We start from the raw sequence: 14,147 nt of genomic DNA on the forward strand, positions 1-14,147 counted from the left end.
TGACAGTATTGATAACTTCGAATCCGGTGGACTGGACAGAAAGTTTGACCGCACTGCTGCCACCAGTTATTCACGCTTGTTAGGCATGAATAGGATTAAACTGCTGTTTCCACTTGTTGTGACAGTGTTGGGCACAACTACTCCATCCCACAAATGACACCCTGATGGAGAGATCCACACATTGCTGATTATTTTATTTTTTTACTCAAAAGCAGATTTTCCTTTTATTTCTGCCCACGATCATGCTTTAACTGATATCTATTAAAATATAATTTACAGTATTTTCTCTTAGAGCAACTCTAAATAAATAAAAGAAATGAAAGCATAAAAAAAGTGTGTGAACAGGAACATTTATTTCGTTTCACTGATGTCCTCCAGCCCACAGGTGATTGGACTCCCCGTGCAGACCAGCCGCTGTGAGAGCTCCTCCGAGCCATCCACGCAGAATTCGGCGGAGGTCACGCGGGGGGAAGGGGGGCGGAATCTGGGGAAAGTCTCTGTTTGCACGCAGAGCGAGAGATGAAGAGGAACGGTAAATGACAGGGAGCGCAGAGGGAAACGGGGACGGGCAGACACACATGCAGAGAGAACAGAGAGAAGACAGAGAGCCCCGTCTGGGAAGAGGAGCCAACGTCCTCCTCATGAGGAGGACGTGGATTTTCTACACATGCAGATGTGGGGCTTCAGAAGCTACTGATCCAGATTTCGCCACAGCGCATACCGCCAGTTGCGTCGTAGTCCAGCGCGTGGAAGAGGACGATAAGCCTGGGACCAAATGTCGCTTTTTTAAAAATTTAGATAAACGATAGTTAAGAATTAATGAATCATTTATGAGTCCTTTTTTTGTAGATTTTTTTTCTTCCAATATTGTGGGCAGACTCTCAACCCGATGCGCAATGAAAGGAAGAAAAGCTTAGCAAATGAGCACCTACTTTTACTCCCTACATTTTACGCACACATTTACATGTATATTCCCGACTGGAGTTGCGGGTTTGACGCCGCGGTGTCCGCGCGTATGTGGCACATGGATGGACGACTTTGGTGCCAAGATGTGAGGAGAACCAGCGTGTAGGTAGGTCCGTGCGTCACACGTGGTCATCCCCGCGAGTAATTATCGCCTTTAAGTAGCAGACTTTTTACCTGTGGGACTCGGGGGACTCAAGGAAGGGGAGCTCCATGTTTCAGCTACGACACACCGGCTCCCACATCACCTGCGGGACTTAAGAGCACAGCTGGGACCTGGAAGCAGCTTGGTGCTGCGATGCCGGACGCAATAACCCTCATAAAGAACCGGACAGAGCCACGGCTAGGGCAGCTGGAGCGCGCCCTGGCCCCCGAGGGCACCGCCCGCCCCGCCTGGGTCATTGGCATCTTGGCCAGTGTTTTGATCTTCACCACGGTGGTGGACGTTCTGGGAAACCTGCTGGTCATAATCTCTGTCTTCAGGAACCGCAAACTGAGGAACTCTGGTAAGGTCACCCAAAGGTAAACTGGATGAGAGCTGGCCTGGGATTTAGGGGAATTTACCATCACCTGGTCTATAAGTCAATATTCTATATTGTGAATTTGCATTTTTATTACTATTAAAATGAGCCACGTTTATGTCATTTCTTGACTAAACCTGGTTTAGTGTTTCTGTAAGCCGCTTCCTATGTCATGTTAAACCTCCTAGAGCACCTTGCTCCATATCATCCCCTAAGATGAATGGAAATGTAGGCAAAACTTCTGATTTGCTCCATCTAGACTTTAGTCAAATCCCTACTTTGGAAGTAAATCACCTAATTCTTCCCATACACTAGACAGTTTCCTATATCTGTGAGCAAGGGGCTAAAAATTCATCTGAACTGTCATATGTAATATTTTTCCAGCTGTACATGGACAGGGCACAAGAGTGCTGATGAACACGGTGATATCCAGAAACAGGGATTTAATCTACATTTCCAGTTTAGGAGTTGCATGTTGAGGTCGCTGGGTGCCTAGAACTCTCAGCTGTCATCGCTGTGTATCTCTTTTCTCACTTTTGCGCTCAATTACAGATAAAGTTCAGTCGGTCTGAGTCACCATTTTTTTTTTTTTTGGACTAACAGAATCAGAAGCACAGGTGAAGACCCTTTGGAAAAGCTGACTAGTGATGATATACGGGTGTGAATGTGAGAAATTACCCAGCAGGAGCTTTCATGCTACCGTAGAGAAGCATAATATGAAATTATGTAATATTAACATAGGTACTCAGTCTTTGAACTTGTGCTCCAGGTACAAGACTTGAGTTTGTAATTATAACTTCCTGGTAAAGTAAAGGAATGAGTTTCACATATTTAAATAATATTAAATCTCCCTCGTTATTTTAATCTGCTCTGCAAATATAATTTTTGGGTCAATTAGAATGAAACAGATTCTAAATATGATTTTTTTTAAAGATTACATAAAGAAAAAAATTGCTGTTAAAGTGATAGATATTTATAGATTTACAGATTGACAAATAAATATCATTTATCAATATAGATATAGATATTTTCTGCCTTTTGCTGACTGTTTTTGCTCTATCAAGGAACAATTAAGACAGAAAACTTGCATTTATTTGCATATCTTATAACCAGCAGCCATTGCCATCTACTTGGGGGCACCAACATCTTATTTTCCTCATTAACGATTAGTTAATGAAACTGAAATCAATGAAAGCGATGTTCTCTCTTTCAAGCATGTTTTCTTTCTTTTGTCAGTCAGGGGGGTCTCTGTCCAGACAATGCCTTGACTTTCTATCCTGTCAATCTGCACTCACCATGGAAATCATGTTTTAACTTTCTTTTCTGGGGAAAAAAAAAATATTTTTTTAATAACACAGCATTACCCTTACCCTATTTCATTAGAGTCTTTGTTTTAAACCTAATGCAAATTAAACTAATTCGAATCATTAGGACTGTTCCTTTGGTTAGATTAAAAAGATTAAACCTAATTTAAAAGGTAAGTGGTTGTTGTAAAAGCAAATGGTGAATGTGTTAAATAACCTTTATCTGTATCCAGTTTCACATATGTATTACTCTGATAGAAACTGTTTTAAAGAGAGGAAGGCACACTGTGTGCACTTCCAGTCTGGAGCGCCAGCAGTCATTTGAATATTAGAAAACATTCCCTACAGTGTGTAAATCTCCCTTTGAGGACAAAAAGCTTTTCAGATTAGATGTTTGAAGACGGTGCTATGTCGTATAGCTTTTGCTGACATGGCACCATCAATGGGCTCAATAGGGAATCTTGCATCCTGGACACATTGCCGACATGTTGATCGCATCCACAGTGTGACCCTTGTGCTATCCTAGGAACTTTAACGTTGGGAGTTGGGTCATCTAAACCCACTAGACAGTGCTCTGAACTTTTTTTTCTTCAATGATTTGTGATCTTCACTGGTGTCCATGGATTACATGAAATCTTTCCACATTTATCCACCTTTGTCATGGTAGGGAGAACACGTCAATGTAAGGGTGGGGTGATCTAAGATAGCACAAGGGTTAAGAGAAACGGCTTGGTTTCCAGATACACGCCCGTCTTTAAAGGCCCACTTCGAGGAAAATTGTGTTTTTGGTGTTTTTATCGTGTTCTTGTGGGATTTTTCTTATGATGGAGGACAAATATAAAGAAAATTTATCTTAAAATTAAATTTCTGAGTATTTCTTTGTACAAATCGTGAATCAGAAGCGGACGCAAAATATGCTGTTGGAAAAAGCTTGTAAGTGTGATGTACTTTACTACGGCAAGCCCCTTCAAGCCACAAGCTCTTTGATGATCTACTGCCGCTCTGCAGAAACTATCTCCTAGAAAATGACATAGACTTTTTTTTTGGCTAAAACAGCAGAATCATAATAAAAAAAAACCACTGGTAACGCTTTGAAGATAGATCAAAAGATGATCAGAGTGGGACTTTAAACACAGCTGGTTTGGTATTCCAGCGGCAACAATGCACACTCTTAAATAATTTTTCTGGGGCCTCATTTATCCATAAAGAAGCTAAAGCTACAGAAAATAAAGAGGCCCCTCATTAAAAAGAGTACAACCTTGGAAAATTGTAGCACTTACCTTAAGAGGTTTGTCAGTCCACTTGATGTAAAGCAGCAGTCAAGCATTGGTAATCAAATGGAAATTTTTTAAGTAATCATCAGCAAAGGGCACCACTTTGATAAGCACTGTTTGTTAGGGCACTTGTTGTTTAGAGCATTTGAGTAATTGTGTGAATGCAAGGTCAAGGAGGAGCAACTTCACAGGGATGTTAGAGAAGCACTTGTTGCTGCATATCAGCCTGGAAGAACAAAAATAAATAAATATAAAACAGCTACATGCAAACATTGGAATCTTAAAAATTTTGGACCTCCTAGTTAGCTGACCCCAAATTAAGACCATGCAGTTGCAAAACTAACTATGATTCAGATTAAACTAAATTTTTACTGCAAGCAAAAATGACTTATTTTTTGCAATACAACCTCAGTCAGAACAGGCAGGCTGCTTTTATCCCGATTGCTGTGCAACAGTCATGGCACATCTTTGGCGGCTCAAAGCTTATTGTTGACAAACCTGGCAGGTAGCAGCAAAGAAGCTATTCATTTGAGAAGCACCAACTGTTGATTTAATAAGAAGGATGCTTGTATCCAAGTGAAGCTCCAAAGCTGACATAATAACAAAGCAGTTTTATTTATTATTTTGTTAATAATTCTCCGGCTTTCACAACATATTAGAAAGGAACTGGTTTGGCACTAAGTTCACCAATGTCCATGCTTGGTACAGCATTGTTTTGGGCTTCAGAGTCACTTCAGGGCTTTGGCCAATTCACAATGAAATTCAATGTAAGTGTGTTGCTTTTCAAAGAATACTGGGAAAGAATGTTAATATTAATAATAGAAATAAAAAAAAATGGGATGCCCACCTCAGTCTCATACAGGTCAGTCCATGAAAATATTGTGTGACATTAAGCCTGTCCGTTGCCTGATAAAGGTTAAGAACCACTGGTCTGCAGGTCTCATTCAACACATAGAATTACCTACCAATTTTTTTGGAGTTGTGAAGACAATGCTTTTGTTATACAGAGAAAAAGAAACATTTTATACAGGGAAAGACACATAATTATTCTTGAAAAGCTAAGTCACATTCTTACAGTGGGTGTTTCTAGATCACTTAAACTCGTTATTGTGCTGAAGTTTGCAAGCAACCATTTGTTGACATCATTATGCAACAGATTTGTGTGCTTTGTTACACTTTTACAAAAAAAAAAAATATATATATATGGAGTACAAAGAAACTGCTGCTTGTCAGGCTTGTAACAGTGAGTCAAATACAAATACTTAAAACAAAAAAATTACCCTAGAGTGTCTTGTTTCTCAAGGCTCCAAATCTTTGTATGAAGGTTAAAATATAAATCACAAACTCAAGTCCAAACTTCTGTATCTTAAATACATATTTTATGTACTATCAGACTTTTAAAAGTTTTCACTCACAGCTTAACTCTAATATGAAAACTTAAACATCATATGACAACAAAACAGCCTTTCCAAAGAGTCAGTTTTGCTAACAAAGAGGTGATTTTTGTCTTGTTGTTTTGCAAACCCAGGTCCCAAACAACTTGTTATTCTCTTATAAATAAATATTAGTACATCTGTCCAACAGAAAAAGCAAATAGGTCATTGGGTCATGCGCAGAAAAAAATCAAGAAATATTACAATTATGTATGAACAGATTTCTGGCCTTTTATCTGAAGCGGGTATCTGCAATGATGCATCCTCTAGCTATGCAGGCCCAAAGGCTGGGTAAGTGTTTTTCAGAGGGCCCTGGTCTTACCTGAGACCTGCCCCAAATGAAACAAATCTAGTTCACTCCCAAGAGGGGTGTCCAGTAGGCTTTTCTGAAAGCTGGTCCCCGCACTTTGAGCTCCTTTTGATGGTTGAGCTTTTCATCAATAGAGCAGACAGATCAACCACATTACTGGAGCCACTGTACCTGTCCTGTATATCTTATGGTTCCTGAGTCTCCTTCTCTTACTTGTGGACCCATGATACTTGAACTCGAGGTTGGGGCTAACCTCCTCCCTTGAATAGGCAAACCACCCCAGAGTCAAATGTGATTGTGTCTGACTTAGAAGTGCCAAGTCTCTCCTTAGAGTCTGCATGCTCGACTGTGAACTGTCATGATACATACGGAAGGTCCTAGTTTAATGAACGTCCTAGTTTAATAAAGCCAACAGAACATCCTAATCTACAAAGAGTAGCAATAAAACCCTGGGGTCCTATAACTGAATTCCCTCCCACCCCTGGCTGGACCTAGAATTTTTTCCAAAAAATAAATAAATAAATAACAGATCCAGTGACGCAAATCATCCTTGCCTGAGTTCAACATTCACTTGGAACATGTTTGAGTTTCTATCGACAACATGAACCTAGCTCTGTACACAGGTTGTCCATGGTCTCAAACTCCATAGTACCATAGCACCTCTTACGCTACGAGACCAGGGATACAATTTTATGTCTTTACCATGTTCTAAAAAAACACACGTAGACCGCATACAAAACTCATAAGGACTCTGGTATTTGGGTAGTGTCAAAAATGATATGATTTGCTCTAATTGCTAGATATTAAGAGGACAGAGTTGGTTCACCTGCTGGTTCGTGTGACTAAAGGAACATACACGCATGTCTATGCCTCCCTACTTCTAAAACTGAGAAAAAAAGTCAAAGAGCCGAGTAAGTGAGAAAGAAACTATGCTAAGCCCACACCAAAAACTCACAGGATGTAGAGCCCCACTACCCACTGAATAGCTTAAAGGAGAAAACACCTCACTCACTTACCAGGAGTATATTAACAGTCACAGTGAGATGAGAAGGCAACACTGTTGTCCCTTGTGTCTCAGTCGTAAAACAAACCTACTGCCGAGTGTAATATTGAATCAGATGGATGATATAAGAGTGACAACTGCTTTTCTTGTAGCTATTCGGGGTTTATTATGAATAATATAGTAAAAACATGTTTGTCCTGACACTGAACTGGTTCGAAGAAGTATGGAATTTACACAAACAACAATTTCTGGTCAAATGTTATCTCTTAGTTTGCTTTCCAAAGGGACAGCCTGTTAATACTGAAATGTTTTGTGTTTTCAGAGCTAAATTGCCATTCAAACTCATTTCTCTTGAAAAGAAGCAATCGGTCATAAAAAATTTCAGTGTTGGATACGTTACAATGTTGTGCTCAAAAGTCAGAATTTGCGTGCGAGCATGCAGGGAGTAGATGGTACATTTGCGTGGGGCAGGGGTTTTTGTCCTTTGAGATTTGTCTTTGAAGACGCTTAGGTGTTACAAACCTTCAAAGAGAGTTAGGATCACACATTACACAGACTCTCTTCAAAGAGACTTTATTTACATTATCTCCCCCCACTTCTGCAATTCCTTTTTCTGCTGAATTTCTTTAAAGCTTCCACCTTGTACCAAAGGCTTGAAATATTCCTTAGTTAAGACTGTTGCGTGGGGGGGGGGGGGGGGTTGTCCACTATAATGTTGCTAAGTTAATTTTTGCCTTTATTATCTCTGTCCATTTCCCTGAAACCCTGACAGTCTGTGTTTTTTATCTGTCACTCTCCATGGTCCTGAATTGCTCACGCTACCTTAACTCTTGTGCTATCCACTTTAACATTGGGAGTTGGGTCATCTGGACCCACAAGACAGTGCGCTGAACCCTTTTTCTTCAATGATTTGTGAACCTCACTGGTGTCCATGGATTACATGAAATCTTTCCACCTTTATCCACCTTTGTCATGGTAGGGAGAACACGTCAATGTAAGGGTGGGGTGATCTAAGATAGCATAAGGGTTAAATCAAGTCTTGTGTGAACAAGTGCGTACTTGGCAACATCATAAGTTTATTTGGATGTTAAAGTTAAAGCGTGGCATGGGAAAGGCTCTCAATGAACAATGATCTTAAAGTAAGCTTTGGAAGTTATGTGCCTGGAAAAAAAAAGGCAAAGTTTCAAACTCATGAAGAGTCTTATTGCAGCTGGGATGTTCCCTCAACAAATTGTACAGTGGCATTAAAAATGAGGACCATTTGGCTCACTGCACTAAGCTGGCTAATGTCATTGTTTGGATAAGATTTTGGCTAGAAAGGATTCCTCATTATTTTTAGAAAGGGTTGTAACGCATGTTTCACAATTTGTTCATCTGTGAACATTCACAACAAAGTCACTGATAAAGTATTATGCAAGACGAACATTTTGTATTCTGCAGATTATGAGTTGGGTTGCACAACATTTTAAGAATCCTTTCTAATATCAGCATTTTCATTTATTAAAAAATATTTTTTTATTTAATAATTATTATATGAAATGTATATCTATATTCTTTTATACTTAGAGTCCTTGCAGTTATATAACAAATTTAACAATGTTTCTGATTTGGGTGTATTTTGATAATATTTTTGTATACCTAAGCATTAAATTTTAAGAATATATAATTATTAGACCATTTATATTTTTGTGAGCTAAACATTGCTCTATGATGCTGTAAACGTAAAACAATCATGGTCTGAAGATCAAAAGCTGTAAATGAGAACTGGACTGAGTGACACCCCCCCCCCCCCCCCCCCTCCTCGTCCTCGTGTTCCAAACAGGAAGTACCCGCAGGCTTCAAAAGCCAAAATCCCATAAATGTCAATTGAGAAATAATGATAATAATAATTAATTGGATTCTTCTGCGCTTTTCCAGACGCTCAAAGCTCTTTCAATGTTTTCCATTATTCATTCACTCCTCATTCATACTTGGTGATGGTAACTACTCATGTAGCCACAGCTCCCCTGGGGCAGACTGATAGAGGCGTGGTTGCCAGTAAGTGCCTAAGGCACCTATGACCATCACTGGGACATTAATATGTATTCACACACTAGTTGAGCCACGCTGGAGGCAGGTAAGGTGAAGTGTCTTGCCCAAGGACACAACAACAGTTCGCTTCGGGATGCGAGGATTGAACCACAGACCCTTCGATAAACAGCTATTACTCAGTCATTGTGTTTGTCAAAATAACAATTCTTGCTCTGCATGCTTTTGCTAATAACTATATTTTTATCCATAGTGCAAGTTAATCAAGTTAAAAACTGGCCAATCAATGTCTCAATAAAAATTTGTTGTCTCACGTCGAACGTTCCAAACATTTGATTGACAGATTCTGCCATGCCTGTGTTCATGTGGTAGGGGTGTGGGCTTCCAAAAAGCTCAATCTTGATTGACAAAAGTGGTTGCTATAGAAACGTTGACTCATACCAATCACCAAGTACTGACAACATCTGGTTCCAACTTGGCGGTGTCCGTATCGTGCAAAAATGGGACATCTATTAGCTTCATTCTGTTGTAGCCGTAAGTAAATCATTTTCTATGGGGGACGTCACACATCCTCAGTCAAGTTCTCATATACAGTAGTAGTTGTGATAAATTAATCTCAAAAGGCAGAACCACGCATATACCCTCAAAGGTTTTTCTTTATATTTATGAATCTTTTCTACTTTATGTGTGTTGCTGTGCAAGGAAATCTTGTTCGATTGAAATATAACTTTAAAATAACAAATAGACAGTCGGCATGGAGTGTTTTTATGGCCTGCAGCAGTAGTCACTTACCGCAAGGACAATATTGTTTTTCGCAGTTGGAAAGATTTCTGCACCTTTGAGTGAAAATTTGACCCCCGCCACATACTCGAAAGTCACCAAGATGTGCGCACACCTAGGATAAGTTGACAATTAATTTTCGACAAAGTGAAGGTTACCCATGCATCCATGGCTGGAACTGAACATATTGAAAAACACTGAGTATGGACATATAAGGATTGTGGGCGTGGTTATCAAAAAACCTCCGTTGTTAAGGACATCCAAAAGTTTACTTTTTCCGATTCGCCTACAACTGACGTCAATCTGTAGTTATCCCCAGGCCACAAAAAAATGGTTGCCATGAAGATAAAATCGACAGAAAAGTCGCAATTTTGAAAAATAGTGGATTTTCTATTAACTTGTCACGTAGTTTTAATCATTATGAATATGTTAAGCAATTTGTTTTTCTGAGAGAATAGATGATGCTGAACGCAATGCTAGCACTTTTAGCAACATTAGCACAACTGGCATAGTTAGTATATTTCGCAGACAGCTTTGACTAACCTTGATCAAAGGTGGGTGGTGAGGGCGGCGGTGGTGCGTAGAGGCGGGCAATGGGGATGAGCGGCACTTGCCATACACAGCCATACAGCGCTGCTTGCGGCTTTAATGTTGAAATTGTAATTGTCTAGCAAGTCATGCCAATATAGGCAGGGCATCACTCTCTCAGTTAAAAAAAAGAAACACAATGAGTTATTATGCATATGAGCTTTCTGACTTGATGCAAAAAAACTTGCATTTATTAGATCTTAAAACAACAGAGCGTGGACTCTTAAAGTTACACAAGAATGTTTTGTTAGCTTCAAGACTTTTTAGGTGCAGGAGAGTTTTTTGATAAAATAATATTGTTTTTGTAAACAATATGGGATTGTTTAACTTGTTACATTAGTCTAACACAGTGCTTCTAAAATAGTGGGGGGGCGCGATGCGATGCCAGGGGGGGCGCGTGGTAGTGGGGGTTTTAGGCAAAGGTAATACGGGCAATAGTCCGGGGCGCAAATTTAACGTGGGGGCGGTGGTGTCAGCGGCCCAGTGTTTGGAAAAAAATCTGGGCCACTATTCGGTTCCTATTGTCTGTTAAATCACAGAGTTTGTAACAGCCTGAAACCTGTAAATTCCTGTTCTTGCAGCTGCTCATGTCTCCTGTCACACACGCGGCAAAAGGGGAGGGGCAGTGGGCTAAGGCTGCCAGGTGGAACGGCGCACGCGGAGCGCTGCAAGCGCTGCCTGTTGCCCAACACCGGGATCATCATTTGCCTTTAGATGACTCGGCTCATGCTAATAATGTAATTCTTTATTAACTATTGTAGAAGTTTTAATGACGGGTGTAGGTACCGGATGTTCTCGGGTTGCCGGATGTTCTCGGGGTCCTTTGGGGTCCTTCCAATGAGATATATCACTAGAGGAGACATCACGTGGTTCCTCACGGGAGGAGAGCACCGCCATCTTGGTGAGGTAAAGTTTTGAAGACCAAACCACTTTTTATAACATTTAATAAAGAGCTCTGTTTTTACTTTCAATCACTTCATTATATGAAAAAAAATGGCTTGAAATTGCTTAGTTTTGTTCAGAAATACAAACTTCACGAGTACCCCTAACTTAACTAGTATTAGACTATTTAGATTTTTCTATGTTCCTTTATTTTATTTTACTTATGTTTTTATTTATTTGTGTGTTATGGTCATTGTTTCTTTTTTCCCCTCTATTCTTTATTTTCTATGTTAATATGTTATGTTTGGCAATGGTGACTGATCTTCGAAGCAATATTCATTACATTGTTATTGTTCGTTGTTAACGTTAATGTCATTGTTAATGTATGATACCGCATTTGTCAATAAAGTTTTTAAAAAAACTTAGCGACGTTAACTCATTGGTCGTGGCAACTTACAGCCAATCAAATAGTGTGACGTCATCATTGGTCGAAGGACCCCGAAGGTCCCCGAGAACATCCGGCAACCCGAGAACATCCGGTACCCACAACGGGTCTTTATTTTCCATAAATTTTTTCTTTGTCTGCCTGTCGTTTTGTTGGTGTCATTATCTGACATAAAGACAGCAGGTAATGCAGTAAAAAAGCTGCAATTTATGAGATCATAAATAAAAAATCCATAATTTAGAAAAAAAATTAGCACAATGTTTTTACCTGTTTCTTCAGACTACAAACATTAAATATATTGGTGCTGCTGTGTTAATGCTTCAGATCACTTTACATTTAATATTATTTATTGATTTAATTAATTTTCTCAGCATCAAATGGTTCAGTTGGTCAAAATGTTTCTAGTTTAAATAAGGAATGACAGATTTTTTTTTTTATTTCAGGCAATTTAAGCTTCTTTTCTGTTTTAGACTATAAGAGGTTTTCCTTGTGGCTAAATAAAATTAATGTCTGTTAAAAGTGGATTTATATTGCTTTTCTCTTTAGTTAATGTTAAAAGATACAATTTCAGGTATACTTACACAATCCTTATAGATACTTACCTAATATATTGTCACCGTGCAAGTGTGTGTGTGGGGTGGGGTGGGGGGGGGGGGGTTTATGGGGGGCGCCAAACATTTTCTCTTTTCTAGGGGGGCCTGGCAAAAAATAATTGAGAAGCACTGGTCTAGCATCTTACAGTCAAATCTCATTCTTCTTATATACTGCGGCCCTAATTTCTCGCTATTTTTAACCATTAAAAAAAGGATTCTCCTGTACTACTATAAATTAAGTATTGATTTATCTCTTAATCCTGAAATTAATGTTAAAGCTGGGCCCTATTTTAAATAAAGGAGTTATTGATAATGTATGATAATGTATGATAATATATATATATATATATATATATATATATATATATATATATATATATATATATATATATATATATATATATATATATATATATATATATATATATATATATATATATATATAATCATACATTATCATAAGTGAGTAAATTATGTAATTATTTAAATATGTATATAGTATATTAATCAGCGATCTGAAAGCAGAATTAATATTCCTTCTGGTAATATGATGTAAAGTGCATGTAAAGTTACTCTGACTAATATTTGTTCACATAAGCTGCCCAAATTGAATGCTGTCTGTGTGTCTTTGGAGCGTGTTTGCTGGTTTTTAAAAGCAAATTGGAAGCAGTCATGTGAGATTATTTTTAAAACTACACTTACAATTACTACAATTACACATACGTATATATTTATAGAATAAAGCAGTCTCTTAAGGTCCTAGAGGATTATCTCAAACTCCAACAGACACAGAAAACTTAAAAAAAAACGACCTGAGCAAGTTTGCTCTCCATCTCGATTAGCAACAACCCCCCCCCCCCCCCCCAACAGGAGAAAGCAACAGAAAATAACAATATATAAAGATTGGCAGAAGTTCTCTCTGCAGATTTATGAAATGGAGTGCTATCCTCTGAGCCCAGGAGGACTAAATCTGTTATCAAATACAAAAGATTTTATAAAGAAGATAAACAAGGTAAAATAATACAATTTCATTAGTGTAGGGAATAATAAGACGATTTGAACCGGCAGTTTATTTACCTCTACATGCTGTGTAGACTTTAAAATTGTATGGTATGTATGGTAAATATGCATTGACTGCATCTCACAGTAAAGTCTATTTGACAGTTCCTAAAGGGATTTTTTTCCCTTCCTCCAAGAAAGGCTGTTTGCGAGTTTCTACTCAAGGTGTTGTATCATAGACTTGACTGGCGCAGTTGGACTAAAATGTAGTCTATTCCCTCACAGCTGAGCTGGAATGTCAACAGAAACACTGCTTCTCAAAGTACACTTGCAGCGCCTCCACCTTATGTTATGGGGAATTTGGACTCCCAAGATGAAGCAGTCAAGTCTGAACTGCCAAAATGCCATTCAGAAGTTGGCAATGACAATATTTTGGGAGATGTTGGATTTATTCTCGCCCCTCTTCATAGTGTTGAAACATCCAATTTCAGTCTGCGTGTAGCATTTTTGTTCAGCTTTTTTGTCATCTCATGCCATGTCCTTACAAATGCTTGCTGTTTTCTTCTAGCTGTGGCTTTTCTTGGTGTGACTTTTTTTTGTAAAGAGAAAAAAAAAACAGTAAAAGCATGTGTCCATCAGAGTTAGAAAAAAAAAAACGGGAATAGTGTTTGTGAGAGGAAACATCTGAAAGTGTTAAAGGGCATGGGACTGATCTCTTAACCTCTGGAGAGCCTGCTCTTTCTGATAATGGTGCTTTTCGTAACACTGAGAGAAGAATAAGAGAGCTGGCTGGTGTGGAGTTGCTAATGGGCAACCTCAGCCTTTAGCTTATTAGAAAGTTCCTAAGTCTGTATTTCACATCTTTAAATTTCCGGCATTTAGCTGACAGCATTAATCCAGAATGTCTCGCAGTGAATAAGCAGGGGGGATTTCTGTGTCTTGCTCAAAGACTTTTCAAGACGTATCCTGCCAGCATACAGCTGGTGGCAGACTATTGTGAGCAGACTGTCTGAATACTAACGCC

General features: G+C 38.9%; 1 protein-coding gene across 1 annotated transcript in view; it reads left to right on the top strand.

The window, feature by feature from the left end:
* The first annotated feature begins 366 nt into the window (after positions 1-366).
* Positions 367-14,147, top strand: part of LOC101174522 (melatonin receptor type 1B-B) — a 52,281-nt gene continuing 38,500 nt past the window's right edge. The window contains exon 1 of the mRNA XM_023962714.1: positions 367-1,469. Within this exon, the coding sequence (XP_023818482.1) occupies positions 1,262-1,469 (208 nt within the window). The 5' untranslated portion in view covers positions 367-1,261. The remainder of the gene's footprint in view (positions 1,470-14,147) is intronic.

Source organism: Oryzias latipes, chromosome 14 (genome assembly GCF_002234675.1).
Source record: "Oryzias latipes chromosome 14, ASM223467v1".
Classification (NCBI taxonomy): Eukaryota; Metazoa; Chordata; class Actinopteri; order Beloniformes; family Adrianichthyidae; genus Oryzias; species Oryzias latipes.